This window comes from Chiloscyllium plagiosum, unplaced genomic scaffold (genome assembly GCF_037043375.1).
Source record: "Chiloscyllium plagiosum isolate Xiang-an unplaced genomic scaffold, Cpla_swu_hap1 HiC_scaffold_7, whole genome shotgun sequence".
Taxonomy (NCBI): Eukaryota; Metazoa; Chordata; class Chondrichthyes; order Orectolobiformes; family Hemiscylliidae; genus Chiloscyllium; species Chiloscyllium plagiosum.
Genome location: NW_028270145.1, coordinates 79,606,494 through 79,626,459, shown reverse-complemented (window position 1 = coordinate 79,626,459; position 19,966 = coordinate 79,606,494). Strand labels below are relative to the sequence as shown.

The 19,966-nt window shown below is 39.2% G+C and overlaps 1 protein-coding gene across 4 annotated transcripts in view; it reads right to left on the bottom strand.

The window, feature by feature from the left end:
- rab3gap1 (RAB3 GTPase activating protein subunit 1) overlaps window positions 1–19,966 on the bottom strand; it is an 89,460-nt gene that overhangs the window by 29,271 nt on the left and 40,223 nt on the right. For all 4 annotated transcript variants that reach the window (XM_043694040.2, XM_043694041.2, XM_087989203.1 and 1 more), the window contains 6 exons: window positions 17,666–17,747; window positions 7,073–7,141; window positions 6,402–6,475; window positions 6,184–6,276; window positions 5,927–6,099; window positions 3,114–3,206 (listed from right to left, as the gene is read on the bottom strand). In XM_043694040.2, coding sequence (XP_043549975.1) covers window positions 3,114–3,206; window positions 5,927–6,099; window positions 6,184–6,276; window positions 6,402–6,475; window positions 7,073–7,141; window positions 17,666–17,747 — 584 coding nt within the window. The remainder of the gene's footprint in view (window positions 1–3,113; window positions 3,207–5,926; window positions 6,100–6,183; window positions 6,277–6,401; window positions 6,476–7,072; window positions 7,142–17,665; window positions 17,748–19,966) is intronic.

Here is a 19,966-nt window from a genome sequence, read left to right as displayed (position 1 = left end):
AAAGGGAAAACAATATTTGTACTGTTTGAGAGGAGAGTCACAAACAGCGCAACAAAGAACCTTTGGCCCATCACATCTGTGCCAGTCAAACACAACTGTTCTAATCCCATTTTCCAGCACTTGGCCTGTAGACTGGCATCAGAAGTGCACATTTAAATACTTCAGTGTTATGACAGTTTCTCTCTCTACATCAACAAGTTCCAGAGTCCTAAACTTCATCATGTATTCCCTTGCCTTGTTTGCCCTACCCACATACATTTAGCGAGATTGAAGTCTATTTGGCACTGATCCGCTCATCTGACCAGCCCCTCAATATCCCCTTGAGTTGAAGTCTATCCTCCTCAGTACTTAGCCAACAACTTTTGTATCATCTACGAACCTAACAATCAACCTTCCTATGTTCAAGTCTAAATCATTTAGACAAATCACAAACAGCAAGGGCCCCAACAATGAACTCTTTGGCTCCCCAGTGTACGAACTTCCAGTCAGAAAAACACCCTTCAACTATCACTCTCTGCTTTCTGCCACTCAACCAATTGTGGATGTCAAATTTCCACGGATCTATGGTCTCTTGCTCTTTGCAATCAATCTTCCATGTGGGACCTTATCAACAGTGTTGACTGGCAGAGGCATGAAGAGTGCACCAGTTAGATGATGACAGACAGTTAACTGCCAAGCTTTCCGTTTTAAACTAGACAGGTTGACTGATTAGTCAAGGTTTTGCCTCGAGAAATGAACCACAGAATGGCAGTCACCTATTTGTCAAGTTGAAATTGGTACTGCATGTACAATTCTTTGCCTACTCAGGATGGTTCAGCAAATGTTATCCAATTGTGCAATTACATTTCATGTTGGATATTGTATTTTAAGTTTTGCAAGGGCACTCTGATTGCACTGAACCAATTTACAATGGGGCTTACAGCATGGCAGACATACAAATCACAAACTAGGTACGTAAAATACACAGGGCCCTTTCTTTTCTGTCCATATAAGAAAGTATATACACATTATACCTGTTCCAATTCAACAAATTAGAAGATAGGTGATAACCATTTTCTGGTTCATTTCTCAGGGCAATGCCTTGACTAATCAGTGTCCACCTGCTTGGTCTAAAAGTTAACTAGTTTTGCAGTTAACCATGAATCATTATCCAACTGGTTCATTCTCTATGGCAATGCCACTACCTAGCAAAGTCCACTTGCCAATCAATCAGTACTCTCCTCTGAATTTATAAACGTTGCTTTCCCCTCACATGGTACTTCTTATGAATTATCCAGGGAAGTACAAGACAAAAAAAAATCCATTTACAGATAAAGCAAGAGGCAGAAATGAAGGGGAGAGAGAACTTCAGAATATTATATACTTTCAATGTTACTGTTGTGATCCTCAAGGATTATTTAAAAGTATTGGTTGTACGGGACAGCAACAAATTTAATACAGGATGGATTAACTAGCTTTCTTCAAATGATTCATTAAAGATGGTTGATTATATACATTTGGTTTTCCTAAAAGTTAATCTTGGACACTACATCTTCCTACTCGCCCGTCCTCACATATAATATACAGATTAATCTGTATTATCTTTCTACTGAATGGGATTACCTTAATAGTGAAAGGTTGCAGAGCTCTGAGAAACTGAGAGATCTGGATGTCTTAATGCATGATTTGCAGAAGATTAATATGCAGTTACAGCCAATATAATCAATAGGAAAGTTCTGTTTTATTCCAAGGGGAATTGTATGTAAATCTAGGGAGGTTACACTTCAGTTATATAAAGCATTGATGTGGCTGCATCCAGAATACTGTGTACAGTACTGGACACCAGACTTACAAAAGAATGTTATTGCATTGGAAGCATTTCATATGAGGTTTCATTATGTGAAAATCCTAGGCCTGCATCCTCTGGAGTTTCAAAGAGACGGAGCTGACTTAATTTAAACATACAAGAACTCACAGATTTGACCAGGTGAATGTTGAAAGGATATTTTGTCTTGCGGGAGAATCTAGAACTGAGGTCATAGTTTAAAAATAAGGAGTCACACATTTAGAACAGGGATGAAGAAACATTTTACCCCCTCAGAATCAGGTCTCTTTGCATTCATTCCTCAAAAGGCTGTGGATGCAGATTTTTAATATATTTTCAAAGGCAAAACCAGATAGATTCTTGATCACTAAGGAATGAAAGATTAATCAGGGATATGTCAGAATGTGGAGCCGAGGATACAATCAGATCAGTTATGATTTTATTGAATGGTGGAAAAGAATTGAAGGACTGAATGGCCTACTGTTATTTGTATGTCCATGTGAATCTAATCATCTGAACTGTAATTTTTTCATGGTGCAAAGTTTAAGGACTCAATAACAGAAACTGAATAAGAACTTGAAGCTATATATGGTTTTCCACGACGCTCAGTCGTGCAAGCCACTTTCCTATCCATTTGATGTGTAGTCAGATGACAGGAAAAAAACAGCAACTAATTTGCATGCAGTTAGGTCCCACAAATAAATTGAAATAAATTATATCTTAGTCAAGTGATAAATATTTGCTAGGACACAAGGAGAAATTCCCTGATCTTCCTCAAATACTACTTTCGCATGTATTCAGGAGGATAGCCTTTGAATGTGGATTTTTGCCCTGCACAAGACTTTGATGTATACCCAAGATCATGTACTCAAGTCTCGAGTACATCATTTTTGACTCATAAGCAAGAGTGCTAATAAAGAATCCCCAGAAGACACTTATGACTTTTGCTTGTGCTTCAAAAGGAATTGCATAGATAAATCAACACTAAAGTCCATACTAAGTTATAGTTTAGAACAAGAATTTAATAAGAAATAATAATTAGTGAACAACAATTTGTACAGTGCTTTATCAAATTCTGTGCCAAATTTAGCACCTTGAACTGTGACCACACTACTACCATCTGATGTGCTTAGATTAGGATCTCAAGTGCTGAGTTAGGTAGTAAGGAACAAGTATGCCTAAAAATTTATACTAATCATTTATCAAACAATATTTTTCTGCAACATAAGAAAAAAAAATTCAAGTATCCAACAATTAAATTATTTCAAAAGACTTTCTAGGATTGAATTGAGATGGTTCTAGAACCTACATAACTCTCTTCCTCAAATGTAGCGATATTGCTTCCTCTTGAGGTACTACGCTTAGGATTAGACACATCACCAGTAGCATCTGGGAACAGAAACTAAAACACGGAAAATAACAAGTTAGATTACATTTAATTTTTCTTTGTCAAAGAGTTGTTGTATGCTTAGTAATTTAATTTAATTGACTATTTAACTCTTGTATCCATATTTAAGATAAATGTATTTTCCATCACAATTCACAACATTTCAATGATTGCTTTGCTAAAGAAACAGAAAATAACTCAGTAACATAAAAATAAATTGCCATCTTATTTCATCAAAAGTCTGAAATTTTTATAATGTACTTTGAAAATGCTTGTAATAAAATTTGGGTACTTCATCCTTTGGCAAAGTGCTCACTCTTAAATCTTATCAGGATGCATCACCTGTTTAAAAGCCAACTGCAGTCAGATGCCTCTACCAAGTTTAAGCAGTTCAATGTGACAAGCTTCAATTACAGAGAGAAGGTTAATGCAAAATTTAACAATGCCACACCATTATTCAGTTTGCAATTGACTGACAGTTTCTTAAATTGTTACATTTTCAAAACTGAATAATGGCCATCAACCACATTTTCTGAATATTAACAATAAATCTTATATAAGGTGAAGACCCTTGTAATTAATTATTTTGGAACTCAGAAAAAGTCATCAGTTTGAAGTTACCAAGAAGCAGCTTTGATTAATAGAAATGCTCATAGTAATAAAGACAAAGTCGTAAAGAAAGCTCATTGTGCTATATTTGAAAGAGACTTGTGGGGCATTAGCTTAGTCTTTCGACCATAAGTCACAGGAGCAGAAATTTGGCCATTCAGCCCCATTTAGTCTGCTCTGCCATTCAACCATGGTTGATAAGTTTCTCAACCCATTTTCCTGCTTTCTCCCCATAACTCTTGATCACCTTGATACTCAAGAAACTGTCTGTCTGTCTATCTCAGTCTTAAATATACTCAATGACCTTTGGAGTTATGATCTTCTTACTGCTGGTTGCTCGAGAAGATGACAGGCTGGATTTTACAAACAGAAACAAAACTGTTGACCTCAAAGAAAGTGCCTACAAAGAATTAGCAACTTCCTTTGCCCAGAGATAGTTTGAATCTGGTATCAAGTTAAGGGAATCTCAGCTGTCCAGCAAAAGTAACGTCATCAAACAGAATAAACAATATTCAAAGAAGAATTCTCAGAAACCAAAATCAGGGGTAAATTACATTGATCTTTTCAGTTTTATAGAATTTATAAAGTGAATTAATGAATGATGGATACACATTACAAGGTAAAGTACCAAACTTCGAAAAAAATTGAACAGTACAGAATTTTCTTAATGGAAAAAAAATTGCATTACACCAAATACTTATTGTGTGGGGAGAATAGGGGCACAGACTTCCCACAGATAACAAAATATGTGAATACTGCTCCTAAGCAACTATCCTATGTACCATGAAGAACCAGATGAGTCAATGAGAAAACAAAGATGATGGGGTCTGGGAGCAGATTATTAATCAACGGATAACAGGAATAAGTGTATTTAAATATTAAATCAGTTCACTGGAAACAAAGTGATTGGTCAGCATTGTGTCTCAGGACTCGTATTAAAAACCTAGTTAGACCTCATTTTCATGACACAACGTTTTTATGGGATTTTAATAGCATCATTACAACGTGAAAAGGGAATCTCTCATTAATTAAGTGATTTTTGTTTTAAGACTGCACCAGTAAGGACGTCAACAGAGTACCCTGTGGAGCAGCAGCAACTTCTGGATTTGTGCTATTAACTGTTCACCTGAAAACACACTGTTGTACATTGCACAGAATACTGATGGCGAACGCAGATTGTAACAACTAATTAGAGCAAATCTATGCTAAACATAGTCTGGGCCAACTCTAAATATCTAGCTATGACCAAGAATCATTTATTTGTCCTTTATTAAAAAAAAATGCAGTTAAACTTGAAGACTGAATGTGAGGGAGATATTCTATTTTCTCATTAAAGGCAAGACAATTTAAGATACTTTCAGTAATTAATAGCAATCAGGAAGTAAAAGATAGATTTGAGTTACATTACTGAAAATGCATGACTTGAAGCTTATTTAGATCTTGAGGCCAAGATAAACATTATCAAACATTTAGGATTTCCCACAACAGTGGTTTAATACATGAGCCGAAATAATATAGAATAAAAACACAATTAACTGCATTTAGAAACAATTACTTGCTAATTTCCCTACTACTCAAAAATTATCAAGAAGCAAGATTACATACAAAGTTTCTGTTATTTAATTCTTCAAAACTAACAAATTTTATAATAATATTTTAAACTTTTCAGAGTTAGTGGACTTTAAAAATCACCTATTATTTTATGATACAGCATACAAAACCTTTAGGCCAATCTTGAGTAATTTATGCTTTCTCTCTATGTCAGAGACAGCAAAGCTACACAAGGAATACAGGTGTTCCATGGGGCTGATAGGTGATGATGACTTCACTGAAGAGGTTGAGATTGGTATGAAGCAATAACGTTCATCGACAGGAGGTTAGCAGCTGTATCTAAACAATGCAACTTTTTAAATAACAATGTTATAAATTTAAAAATCAAAGTTTAACTTTTTTTTATCTACAAATTTCTATAATTTTTGCTGTCTTGAGAATTCAAACTTATTTTCACCCCAAATTTGTCATTGGTTGTATTATTTTCATTGCATAAATTCTCACAAAAATAGTAATTTTGGTAAAGAAACATGTTTATCAGTAGACCAATACGTTCAAGCAAAATAATGACTTACAATTAAAATAGAGTTTAGAACTTCATTGTTAATTGGTGACTCTTCCACACGTCTATGCCTATGCATCCGCTTCCGAGCGCTATGAACCATATTTGACATTGTGGATAGTCTAGGCATGTGAACCGTTGTTGGTTCTGTGAGCTTCTGCAATGCTTGGCTGATATCTGTGTTTTCTGCTTAAAAGAAGCATTACCGTGAGCATCTAATTTAGTACAAAGCAACTGTATTTGTTGTGCAAGTCAATCTGTTGTTTTAACCTTTGGTTTCATCTTCAAAAGCTGACCTTCCAAGAAGTTCATCAGTTGATTCCTTTCGACGACAAAGTTTAAAGAACTCGGTAAGAAAATCTCCTATATATATACACACACATATAAATATGTTAAACCATTTAGAATTTCTGGTCGAATATTATAGCATAAAGTGTTACATTTATTTTCATTTGCAGTGCTCCATGTCATAATGAAATAATTCATACCCAACAAGCACTGGGGGTTATCAGCCTTCCTTACTCTAACAGACCACTGGGGTGCCTGCAGAGCATCAAGGTCCCTGACAAAAAAAAAGTTAATAAACTGTGAAAAGTATTTACAGTTTCATTAGCAAGTTAATAGTGGTATTTCAAAACAGTTGTTACATTGTCAAATTTCCTGACACACAGATGAACATTATTAATTGCTCACAATCTCAATTTTGTTTTCTATTGCACAACTGAAGAATTTTCAAACCAGTTGAGTTTCAGATGTATTCCTAGAGACCTTCACCTTTTCTGTCCCTGCTTGCTTTCATCAACAACTTTATTTATCTATACCTTTGTACAATACTCATAACTTCTGACTGTGAATTAATTGTCATACACTGTTAATCAATCTTATATGTTGAAAGTGCTCAGTATTCCTCTTAAATCCTAAGAGCTTGTGAAATGGATTAAATAGAGACTGAATGCCCTAAAGATTTATTCTGTACAAATATGTCATCTTAAGGTAACAAAATATAAATTATAAATGTTGTATTTTGAATTCTTTCAATAGCAAATTTGCTGTTTTGCAGAAATATCAATGTTTGAACTTCTATTCAATCATACTTATAAATTTGCTTTAAAAACAATTTTGAATAGTATAACCAAAACTTAAGAAAGTCAGTACTTACGAATATACATCATTATCAACAATAATGCCTTCTGTGAGATGAGGCCACGTGGTGGCTAAATGTAATTCACTGAAACACAAAATGACAATAGTAAGGATCCTATCCATCATTATTAAAACTCTTCTATTATTCTTTGACAATTTCAATAAGGTCATTTCTGGTGAAGGAACACCATTAAATGAAGTTCAATAAACAGGTGAAGTTCGATATCCAACTCAAAGAGCTCAGACAAAACTACAAGGGTGAAAGCACAATTTAGCTACACTGATCTTATCTTTGTGATGCCATACTGCCGTAAATCATTTTTCCATTGTTAAAATTACATGCTCTGGGGAGGCTCATCTTATTTGCTCACCTGGTACGGTTGAATAAAGATTTCTGGATTTGACAAAAATAATATTAACTTTAACTTAAAGTTAACAAACAAAAATATTAACATTTTAGAAACAACTGAAGCTCAGTGTTTGCCATGTTAGTTGGCTAGGTAACAGATGTGAGAAAATCTGAGCAACACATTGGCTACTGATACACCAAGGCCAATAATTTCATTTAAATGATTTACAAAACTATTTTTTCAACATATTTACAAAATGTTTTTCCAAAATAGTATACAAATTTAATATCTATTTCATTGGGGCATTTTAAAATAAAGATAACTTTAATTCTTCAGCCAAAACAAAAGATGTATTTTCATATGAAATTGAACTGGAACTAGTGCAGGAGCATGCCTTTTCTTGTTGCAAATTTCTAAGGACTCCAACAAGTCACTTATTAAAGTGCCTATTAAAATAACACAAGAACAGTAGACAGAGTCCATCAGAACAGCATGAGTATGGTGGAAACAGTCCATTAATTAGTGCAAGAGTACAAAAAGAGTCTATGAAACAGCACAAGAAGGTGTGGAGAATCCTCTAAGTAGCACAAGAGTGATGAAGATAGCTCATAAAACATAACAGTAAAATAGATTCTATCAAACAAAGGAGAGAACAGCAAACAGCCTATTAAAATGCACAAGTGGCAGAACAGATCTGTCAAACGCCAGAGGCTTGAAGAATTTCAGTTTGGAGTAAGTGAACTGAAGCCTGAGCTGCAGACACAATAACACACCTGGGAGAGCAAAGGTTACGTGTACATCTAATTCCAGAGAGTGGATATGGTACATTGAATTGGGTCTTTTCTCTTAGTCAGCTATCAGGAACAGCAGGGTGCATCTGTGAGAAAGGTAAGAGAACCAAGAAGGTGGGAGTCATGGAGATTCAGCTTTTGAATTTGTCCAAGAGGTTCAAAAATTGTTTGTATGGATGCCAACTGGGTCTGTGTGGTGGATAACAATTGAATCAGACAGCTATGTTGCCTGCCCAGTGCCAGGGTTCAGGCCACCTACTCAGGGCTAGAGAGTAACTTGTAGAGGAAGGGGGAAGTTTCAGTGGTGGTGCTTCATGGAGGTACCAATGACATAGGTACAACTTGGAAGAAGGTTTTGTTTAAGGATTATGAACAGCTTGAAAGATAATTATCTTTGCAACAGTATCACTGCCATAAGTAAGTTGGCTTAGGCTAAACAAAATTAGAGATGAATTTGTGTCAAAGATTGTGGGAAAAATAAGTTTTGGCCTTCACACAGTCTTCATCCGAATAATCCTGCAAACAGTATTCTGCTATGTCATATAACTAGGGTGGTAGCGAGGGCTTTAAACTAACCTAATGGGGGTGAGGATCAAGTTTGGAAAGATTCCATGATTCAGATAGAGAGGACAAAAATAAGGGGAAGAGCGATCAGAGCACAAATGGAAGTGACAGAGTTTACAAGCTTAACAATGTAACAGTAGATTGGGCTGGGCATTTCAAAAGTAGTAAAATGACATATTTGAATGTGCACAGGATCTGTAACAAAACAGATTAATTGCTTGCATAAATAAAAACAAATATGTATGAGTGGATAGCAATTACAAAGGCATGGTCATATGATGGCAAAAAAATTCCAAGATGGAGGACGGGAAAAAACAGTGGCTATAAGAGCTGGTCCTTTTTTGAGGTATTTTAGGTGTTGGAGGTGATTTTCTCGAATTCCAGGAGCAGCAATTACTGTTTTATATACTGTTGCATTGTTTTGGAACTTTGGGGGGGAAAAAAAAGATCAAATCAATGGCACTCACAGCACCAGAGTCCCAGGTTCAATTCCAGCCTCGGTCGACTGTCTGTGTAGAGTTTGCACATTCTCCCAGTGTCTGCGTGGGTTTCCTCCCATAGTCCAAAGATGTGCAGGTCAGGTGAATTGGCCATGCTAAATTGCCCGTAGTGTTAGGTGCATTAATCTGGGGTATATGTAGGGGAATGGGTCTGGGTGGGTTGCTCTTCGGAGGGTCGGTGTGGACTTGTTGGGCCAAAGGGCCTGGTTCCACACTGTAGGAAATCTAATCTAATATAATCACTTTAAAAGGAGGAAGACAGACAAAAGCAGTGACCACATGGTCAGAAAAAGTAACCTATACTGCTGTCTGACACAGGAGTAAATCTGCACAGTTACTGCCTTTGCTGTTTGAGTGCAAGTATCGGACATCGGAGTGCATCTAAGCAAAATGAACAAACAGCGAAATTCACAGCTGACCTTGGAGAGTTCGTAGCACAGGAATGCATAAGTGCCTAGTTTTTAAGTGTAGCCTTGCTATAAGTCTACAATAGTGAGCAGACTGGGTTCTTGCTTGGTTTCTGTTCTATTGCGATCTGTTTCTTGATTAAATTTTAAAAATATAAGCCATAAGTATTAAGTTAGCAATAAGACGGTGCTATTTTCTGGGTCTGTACATTGTGAAAGAGCAAAGGTGGTTTTTGGTAGAGTGATGTGCTCTTTATGTCAGATGTGGGAGTTTAGGGAGAGTTTCCATTTTACTGATGATTATGTCTATGCAAAGTATCTTTGCTGTGAATCCTATCATATCGCATGGATCGGTCAGAGCAGCAGTTAGAGGCAATAAGGAATTTACAGGAGCTAGGGGGTCTGATGGATGGCAGTTATAGGAAGGGAGAAAAGCCACAGATCCAGTCAGGTAGATGGGTTAACTCCAGGAAAGGTAGGGGTTAGGCAGGGAGTGCAGGAGTCTCTGGTGGCTATTCCCATCTCAAGCAAGTATGCAGCTTTGGAAAATGATTGACTCTCAGAGGAATGTAGCACAAACAGGCAAGTTTCTGGTACCAAGGATGGCTCTAATGTAATGAGAAGAATGTTCGGTTCCAAGCGATCAACTATGATAGGGACTCTGTATCAGAGGCACAGACAGATGTTTCTGCGGCTGGCAGTGAAACATCAGAATGGCATGTTGCCTCCCTGGTGCCAGGATCAAGAACCTCTTGGTGCAGAATGTTCTCACAAGGGGAGAGAATTCAGCAGGCGGTCGTTGTACACATTCGAACCAACGACATAGGAAGGGAAAAGGTGAGATTCTGAAGGGAGAATACAGAAAATTAAGCAGGAATTTAAAAAGGAGGTCCTCGAGGGTAATAATATCTGGATTACTCCTGGTGCTGCAAGCTAGTGAGGGTCGGTATAGGAGGATACAGCAGATGAATGCATGGCTGAGGAGCTGTTTTAGGGGAGAAGGGTTCACATTTTTGGATGATTGGAATCTCTTCTGGGGTAGAAGTGACCTGTACAAGAAGGATGGATTGCACCTGAGATTTGGATGTGAATATAGGTGGTATAGTTTGTAATTTTGGAGATGACCCCAAAATTGGAGGTCTAATGGACAGTGAAGAAAGTTATCTCAGTGTATACCAGATCTTGATCAGATAAGCCAATGGGCTGAAGAGTGGCAGATGGAGTTTAATTTAGACAAATGTGAGGTGCTGCATTTTAGAAAAGGCAAATCAGAGCAGGACTTATAGACTTAATGATAAGGTCTCAGGGAGTGTTGCTGAACAAAGAGACCTTGGAGTGCAGGTTCATAGTTCCTTGAAAGGGGAGTCACAGGTAGATAGGATAAAGAAGGTGGCATTTGGTATGCTTTCCTTTATTGGTCAGAGCATTGAGAATAGGAGTTGGGAGGTCATGTTGCGGCTGTACAGGACACTGGTTAGGCCACTTTTGGAGTATTGCGTGCAATTCTGGTCTCTATCCTATCGGAAGGATGTTGTACAACTTGAAAGGGTTCAGAAATGTTGCACAAGGACATTACCAGGATTGGAGGATTTAAGCATACTGGGAGAGGCTGAACAGGCTGCAGCTGTTTTCCCTGGAACGTCAGAAGCTGAGGGGTGATCTTATAGAGGTTTATGAAATCATGAGGGGCATAGATAGGGTAAACAGATAAGGTATTTTCCCTGGGGGGGAGGAGTCCAGAACTAGAGGGCATAGATTTAGGGTGAGGGGGGAAAAATTTAAAAGGGACCTAATGGGCAACTTTTTCACGCAGAGAGCGGTGCACGTTTGGAATGAGCTGCCAGAGGAAGTGGTGGAGGCTGGTACAATTACAACATTTAAAAGGCATCTGGATGGGTACATGTAGAGCAAGGGTTTCGAGAAATATGGGCCAAGTGCTGGCAAATGGGACTAGATTAGGTTAGGATATCTGGCCGGCATGGACAGGTTGTACCGAAGAGTCTGTTTCCGTGCTGTACATCTCTATGACTCTAATAGAAACTGATAGGGATAAATCAGTTGAGATACAGTGGCAGATACTTCAAGAACTATTTCAGAATATTCAGAATGGACAAAGTGCAATTCCTGAAGGTTTAGTGAGTAAAGGAGTTCTAAATTTTTAGATAGTTTAACTGTTTATTATTTTAACAGTTAATGTTTAAGGGATGAACTTTTTTTGAAAAATCTCATTATGCTTGCTTGCAATTTGTCATAGATTCAGAGTCATACAGCACAGAAATAGACCTTTCGGTCTAACTCATCCATGCTGACCAGCCATCTCAATCTGACCTAGTTCATTTGTCAGCATGTGGCCCATATCGCTTTAAACCCTTCATCCTACTTAAATTTACTCTTTTACATTTTACGTTTCTTCCAGGTTTGGATTGATCTAATCAAGCTCTCTGCTGGAATGAAGGTGAGATTAGCTCATTAAACAGTTGGCCGAAAAGCACTCTGTCAATGCCAGACACTAATAATCTGAATCTTGGTAGCACAAATAAAGGGATTAAGTGCAGTGGAATTAGAGAGTTTGTTAAGTATGGGATTAAGCAAGGAGAGGAGGGAGATACTTCTTTTATCTTTCTATCTTTGCTAGCTTCCATTAGACAAAGCTGCAATACAGGATGGAGTTTGAAAATAAAAATCAAAGAGCTACATCACAGGAGAACTGTTAAATTCATTAACCTCTAATCTTCTGCTCATAGTAATTAGAATAAGAATAATCTTCATTTGTTGCAAGACACCTCAGCCATAAGGAATGCCCATTCTTTGGCAAGTGGCATAAATTGCTGACATATACAAACTCAAGCAGAAACGTGATCTCCATGTGTCAGAACTTGAACAGCAACTGGAGTGGTGCAACTCCCAAGCAAGTTCAGACAGGTAGCTACATCACAGATTCAGAGCATTCGGGCAGGCAGGGAATAGGTGACCACCAGACAGGTAATACAAGAGTACAATGAGTTCCTACTTGAGAATCAGTTTTGCATTCTGGATACCCAGTGAAGGCAATAATCCTCAGAGGAGTACAGCAAATATTAAGCCTGTAATACTACAGGAAGGCCACCTGAACAGGAGGCAAGACACCAAGGCTCCTTCAACAACAGATTCTAAACCTACTGAATCTCTAATTCCACTGCACATAATCCCTTTATTTGTGCTACCAAGATTCAGATTATTAGTGTCTGGCATTGACAGAGTGCTTTTCGGCCAACTGTTTAATGAGCTAATCTCACCTTCATTCCAGCAGAGAGCTTGATGTAAGGATACAGGCAGCTGGTGCATGGGAACACCACACCTGCAAATTCCCTTCCAAATCCCTCTCAATCCTTATTTGGTGCTATTTCAACATTCGTTCCCTGTAGAGTCAAACAACACTCTGGGTGCCCATACAACCAGAGACTGCAGCAACTCAAGACAGCTCATTGCTTCTTCTGCAAGGCACTTAACTACGACCTTAAATTCTGACCCAAATCCCATGAATGATTTTAAAAATAGGAAGACAGGAAGAGCAGTGGATTCATTTTTGGGGAACAGATAGGCATTTCAACAGCCAAAGGTGTGACTCCAGGATGGTATATTGACTTTCTGGTGATGAGGTCAAGAATGTCACAGATTGGCTCCATGACATTCTTCCAGAGGAGGGTGATCAGCCAAACATCCTGGTCAATGTTAACAATAATGTAAGTTGGAAGAGGGATGTACCTCTGCAGTCAGAAATTTAGGGAGACAGGTAGAAATCCAGCAAGCACAACCTCAAATGTAGTAATTTCTAGATTACTCCATTATTACCAGGTAAAAGTGTGTACAGAAACACAAGGGAAAGACAGATAAATTCATGACTTGAAACATAGTCCAGGAGAGAGGCAACAAAACTGAGGTCAAAATGACTAGCTCTGGGGCAGATGACTTTAAACCAATTCTCCGCAGACATGGGAACCAAGGAGGAATGTTAGACAGTAATATCAGGGTCCATAAATTGCTGGAAGAAACAGATAGCATAATATTAGAGAATCATACTTTAATAGGTTGTTCAAAGTCAAGGAGAAATTCAAACATTCAAAAACAGGGTTACACTGTGTGTATCTCCTTTTCTTATATCCATTCATGACATGAGGGCATGACTGGCTGGGCCAGCATTTATTGCTCACCCCTAGCTGCCTTTAAGAAGGTGCTAGTAAGTTGCCACTTGTGTGGTGTATACAGACCCACAAATGCCTTTAGGGAGTAAATTCCAGGATTTTGAACCAGCGACACTGAAAATCAAGAGATATATTTCCAAAGCAGGATGGTGGGTAGTGAATGTTTATGGATGTTGTGTCAATCAAGTGGGCTGATTTGTCCTGGATGATATCAAGCTGCTTCAGCTGCATTCATCCAGGCAAAAGTGGAGCATTCCATGATCCTATCTTGTGCATTATATGCAATGACAGTCTTTGATGAGTCAAGAAGTGCTCTTGCTGCAGTATTCCAAGCATCGGACATGCCCCTATAGTTACAGTACCAAGTTTCTGGTCACTGTAACCCCCAGAATGTTGGCAGCAGACAATTCAGCAATGTTAATGATGTCAAATGTCAAAGGATGATCGTTAGATTCTCTCAAAACACGAGGTGCTGTTCATCAAGCTTAGCTCGAGTTTCACTGGAACTGTGCAGCAGGCCAAGGACAGAAATATTAACATGAGGACAAGATGAAGAATTGAGTGGCAGGCAACAGAGTTGACAGATGACTGGACCAAGGTATCACAGAAGGAACTGTCCATTAGGAATGCTAAAACAGTTGGACAGAGTAAAATATGATGGTGGCATCATGAAGGAGTTGGTGAAAAGCTATCCATTGAATACAAAGGTCTGTGCTACAAATAGCAATGCACTCTAGTGATGGAGAGGGATAAGTGTGCACTACAGGGCAAGGAGTTATAGATGGGGGCAGGGAAATTATGATGCTGTGAGGCATGACTTAGGATGTGTGGCCTGGAAAAGTAAGCTTCAAGGCAAGGGTGTAATTGATATGTGGAGCTTGTTCAAGGAGCAACTATTGAGTGTCCTTGATAAGTATGTGCCCGTCAGGCAGGGAGGAAAGGGTCGTGTGAGGGAGCCGTGGTTTAATAAGGAATTGGAATCCCTTGTTAAATGGAAGAGGGCGGCCTATGTAAAGATGAGGTTCAATTGGGGCGATTGAGAGTTATAAGGTAGCCAGGAAGGACCTGAAGAGAGAGCTAAGAGCAGCAAGGAGGGGACATGAAAGGTCCTTAGTTAGTAGGATTAGGGAAAACCCTAAGGCTTTCTATAGGTATGTCAGGAATAAAAGAATGACTAAGGTAGGAATAGGTCCAGTCAAGGATAGTAGTGGGAAGTTGCGTGTGGAGGCTGAAGAGATTGGGGAGACACTGAATGAATACTTTTCGTCAGTATTCAATCAGGAACAGGACATTGTTGTCAATGTGAGTACTGAGTCACAATTAAGTAGAATGGATGGCTTTGAGGTATGTAGAGAAGAGGTGTTGGAAATTCTGGAAAGGGTGAAAATAGATAAGTCCCCTGGGCCTGATGGCACTTATCCTAGGATTCTCTGGGAAGCAAGGGAGGAGATTGCAGAGCCATTGGCCTTGATTTTTATGTCCTCGTTGTCTACAGGAGTAGTGCCAGAAGATTGGAGGCGAGCAAATGTGGTTCCCTTGTTCAAGAAGGGGAGTAGGAATAACCCTAGTAACTATAGGCCGGTGAGTCTCACTTCTGTTGTGGGCAAAATCTTAGAGAGAATTGTAAGGGATAGGATTTATGAACATCTGGATAGGAATAATGTGATCAAGGATAGTCAGCATGGTTTTGTGAAGGGCAGGTCGTGCCTCACAAACCTTATTGAATTCTTTGAGAAGGTAACTAAGGAGGTGGACGAGGGGAAAGCAGTAGATGTGGTGTATATGGATTTTAGTAAGGCGTTTGATAAGGTTCCCCATGGTAGACTACTGCAAAAAATACGGAGGTATGGCATTGAGGGTGAGTTGGAGGTTTGGATTAGGAGTTGGCTGGCTGGAAGAAGACAGAGGGTAGTAGTTGATGGCAAAGGTTCATCTTGGAGTGCCGTCACTAGCGGTGTTCCGCAAGGATCTGTTTTGGGACCATTGCTGTTTGTCATTTTTATAAATGACCTGGAGGAGGGGTTAGAAGGTTGGGTGAGCAAGTTTGCGGATGATACGAAAGTCGGAGGAGTTGTAGACAGTGAGGAAGGATGTGGCAGGTTACAGCGGGATATAGATAAGCTGCAGAACTGGGCAGAAAGGTGGCAAATGGAGTTCAATGTAGCTAAGTGTGAGGTGATTCACTTTGGTAAGAGTAATAAAAAGATGGGGTACTGGGCTAACGGTCGGATACTTGGTAGTGTGGATGAGCAGAAGGATCTTGGTGTCCATGTACACAAATCTTTGAAAGTTGCCACCCAGGTAAATAGTGCGGTGAAGAAGGCATATGGCGTACTGGCTTTTATTGGTAGAGGAATTGAGTTCCGGAGTACTGAGGTCATGTTGCAGTTGTATAAGACTCTGGTGCGGCCGCATCTGGAGTATTGTGTGCAGTTTTGGTCGCCATACTATAGGAAGGATGTGGAGGCACTGGAACGGGTGCAGAGGAGGTTTACCAGGATGTTGCCTGGTATGGTAGAAAGATCGTATGAGGAAAGGCTGAGGCACTTGGGGTTGTTTTCATTGGAGAAAAGAAGGTTTAGGGGTGACTTGATAGAGGTGTATAAGATGATTAGGGGTTTAGATAGGGTCGACAGTGAGAATCTTTTTCCACGTATGGAGTCAGCTATTACAAGGGGGCATAGCTTTAAATTAAGGGGGGGTAGGTATAGGACAGATGTTAGGGGTAGGTTCTTTACTCAGCGAGTTGAGAGTTCATGGAATGCCCTGCCAGTAGCAGTGGTGGACTCTCCCTCATTATGGGCATTTAAGCGGGCATTGGATAGGCATATGGAGGATAGTGGGCTAGTGTAGGTTAGGTGGGCTTGGATCGGCGCAACATCGAGGGCCGAAGGGCCTGTACTGCGCTGTATTCTTCTATGTTCTATGTTCTATGTAATAATGACCAGATAATCTGCTCTTGCAACGTTGACTGAGGGACAAGTATAGTAACATACAAGCTTTTTCTATCCACCTGGGAGACAAGATGGGGCCTCGATTTAATGTGCAAAGTGAGGACAAGGAAAACCCCACTGTGGTCTTCAGACATGAAAAAGGGGTGACAGCAGACATGTGGAATATGTGGTGCAAGCAGCACGGGCCTTGTCAAACACTGTGAAAGAGGATAGACAGGATATCCTTAGTTAAGGACAAAAGAAAATGACATTTCAGAAACAGTATCATGGCATGATTTAGCGTTGGAACAGTTGTAACACAGAATCAGGATTCTGGCGAACAGAATGGAGTCCTTACAGAATCTAAGTCAATGGGCTTACATATTAGTTATCGTTTATCACCAGAAATTGAGACAGACAAGTCAAGGGAAAAGTACTGAAATTGACTGCATGGAATATTTGTGCAAGACCTTCAGAAAAACCTAATATAAGGAGAGACAAGCAGCCTTTTAAGCAAACATCTCTAAAAGATTTGTAGCACCAGAATCATTTATTGTAGCAAGATTGATCATCTTTGCATGCTGGGAACAGACACTGAAGCTGTATTATATACAGCAGTTATGTTTATGCTTCAATCTACTGTTTATAATTGGTAGTAATAATTATATTTAAATAGGTTATATTATCTTGATCTAGTCCAGTGGTAGAACTCTTTAACTGATAACAGGTAGGCAAACAAGATTAATTACCAAAACGTAACTTACTAAACTGAAAAACGTTTCTTCTACTATAACATACTTCAGGATCAGAGAAATGAAAATAAGAACAAGCATAACCTCATTTTTAATACTGCTTTTTGCATCAAGAAATGGCATAGCCTTACCTTATAGGGTCTTCACATGCTCCAAATGGTAATTTTCCAAATTCTAGACCACCCACTTCTCCTCCAACCAATGCATCAAAATCTATACATGAAGGAAAATTTTGTATGAGGCATTTCGCTCCCATAAGACGTCAGAAACTTTCAAAGTCTTATGTAGCTGATAAAGCTCTACCATACATGAATTAACTTTAAATTCCTGAATTATCCAGTCCATTAGATAAAATACAGCAATACCATAGAACTTAAATCAGGTCCAAGAATAATGCCTGGTAAGCTAAGATTTATCCCATACTCATCAGTTTTTTGACTATTCATGATTTTCATAGAATTTAGGCTCGTAATGCTATCATTTTGCTCCCCTTAGTCTTGTTTTCAGCAGCTCTACCTCTGACTGGTACCCACAAACATCATGGAACACAAATGATGTACTAACTGTAGAAACAAAAGACTTGGGCATGTATCTAGCTTTCCACAACGTTTCAAATGCTTTTTCAACCTAATTGCTTTGTGATATTGAAAACACGCAAGTTAATTTACACACATCAATTTGCTACAAATAGCAATGTAATAATGACCAGATAATCTGCTCTTGCAACGTTGACTGAGGGATAAGTATAGTAACATACAAGCTTTTTCTATCTACCTGGGAGACAAGATGGGGCCTCGATTTAATGTTTCATCCAAAAAGTGGCACTTCTCTCATAGGATCCTACAGTGTGGAAACAAGCCATTCGGTCCACCAAGTCCATGCTGATTGTCCAAAGAGCATCCCCCACCCTATCCCTGTAACCCTGCATTTCCCATGGCTAATCCATCTAGCCTGCACATCCCTGGACGTAATGGGCAATTTAGCATGGCCAATCCACCTAACCTGCAAATGAAACATCAGTTTTGATTTTTATGCTTTGGGCTAGATTTAATACAGTGGGAAACATGACTACTAGATGTATTTAATTGGTCAACCGGCCAGTTTCAATATCCCCAATGGCAACAAAATCTCCCTGAATGAATGAGGCTGGAAGGGGTTGAACTGGAATTCTCAGCCACCAGAAGATGTCAATTAGACTGAGGAGCCAATTGATAACTAAGTTTGTAAATCTATCCTGATTTAGTGGTAGCTCAGGGATTAAACAGTCACTACTTGGCTTTCACACAACGTTGTGGTTGTGGGTATGTTTGCCGAGCTGGCAAGTTGATGTTTCGTCCCCTATCTAGGTGACATCTTCAGTGCTCTGGGGCCTCCTGTAAAGTGCTGCTGTACTGTCTCTTCTGGAATTTATTTTGTTCAGTTTCTGCTGCTTCTGGTTTTTCATTGTAGTGGCCAGTATATTAGGTCTAGGTTAATGTAATTGCTGGAGTCCACGGCTGAGTGCCATGCTTCTAGAAATTCTCTGGCTGATCAATGTTTAGCTTGTTCTAGGACTGTTGTGTTGTCCCAGTCAAATCTGTGGTCCTTGCCATCTGTGTGATGGCTGCTAGGGACAGTTGGTCATGGCATTTAGTGGCTAGTTGGTGTTTGTGGATGCTGATTGCTAGTTGTCTGCCTGTTTTCCCTATATAGTGTTGTCTGTGTGGAATCCTGTAAATTACAGGATGGCACATGATGGTTATAGGGGCTTTTGTCTGATAAGTTGCTGTCCGAGCATGGCGGTTCGGTGGGAGGGCTGTTTGTTCCACCTTTGCATCACTGCTTCTCCTATCAAATGGGTGAGTCCATAGGTGTTCCATTGATCTATTCAGATATTTGGTTAGGCAAAAGCAAGGACTGCAGATGCTGGCGATTAGAGTAGAGAGTGTTTTGCCTGAAATATCGATTTTCCTGCTCCTCGGATGCTGTGCTTTTCCAGCACCACACACACAACTCATATTTGGGTGGTGAATGAGAAGTGCGTCATTAAGCACAGGTCTACTAGTTTGAGTATGCAGTTCTTGTTGATAGCTTCCCATTATGTTGCCTGTTCTGTTTGTCCAGGAGGTTGACTATTGTCTCTCTGTCTAGAGGTCTCTCTGTCTAGAGTTTTGTCAATTGAAGTGAACGGTGCTGTTATATCAAATGACACCATTGTTACGTCCTTGCTTATGTTTATGTTCTTGATGTTGTCTAGGAATTCTTGCGATAACTGCATAGATTGTGTGCCCAACCACAAATCCAAATTCTGGATCAGACACGTAGATGATACTTTTGTTATCATTAAGAAAACAGAAATCGAGAACATACACCCGATTATCAACACCATACTCACAGGGATCATTTACAAGAGAGGAGGAAACCAATCAACTCCCATTCCTGGATGTGTTGAT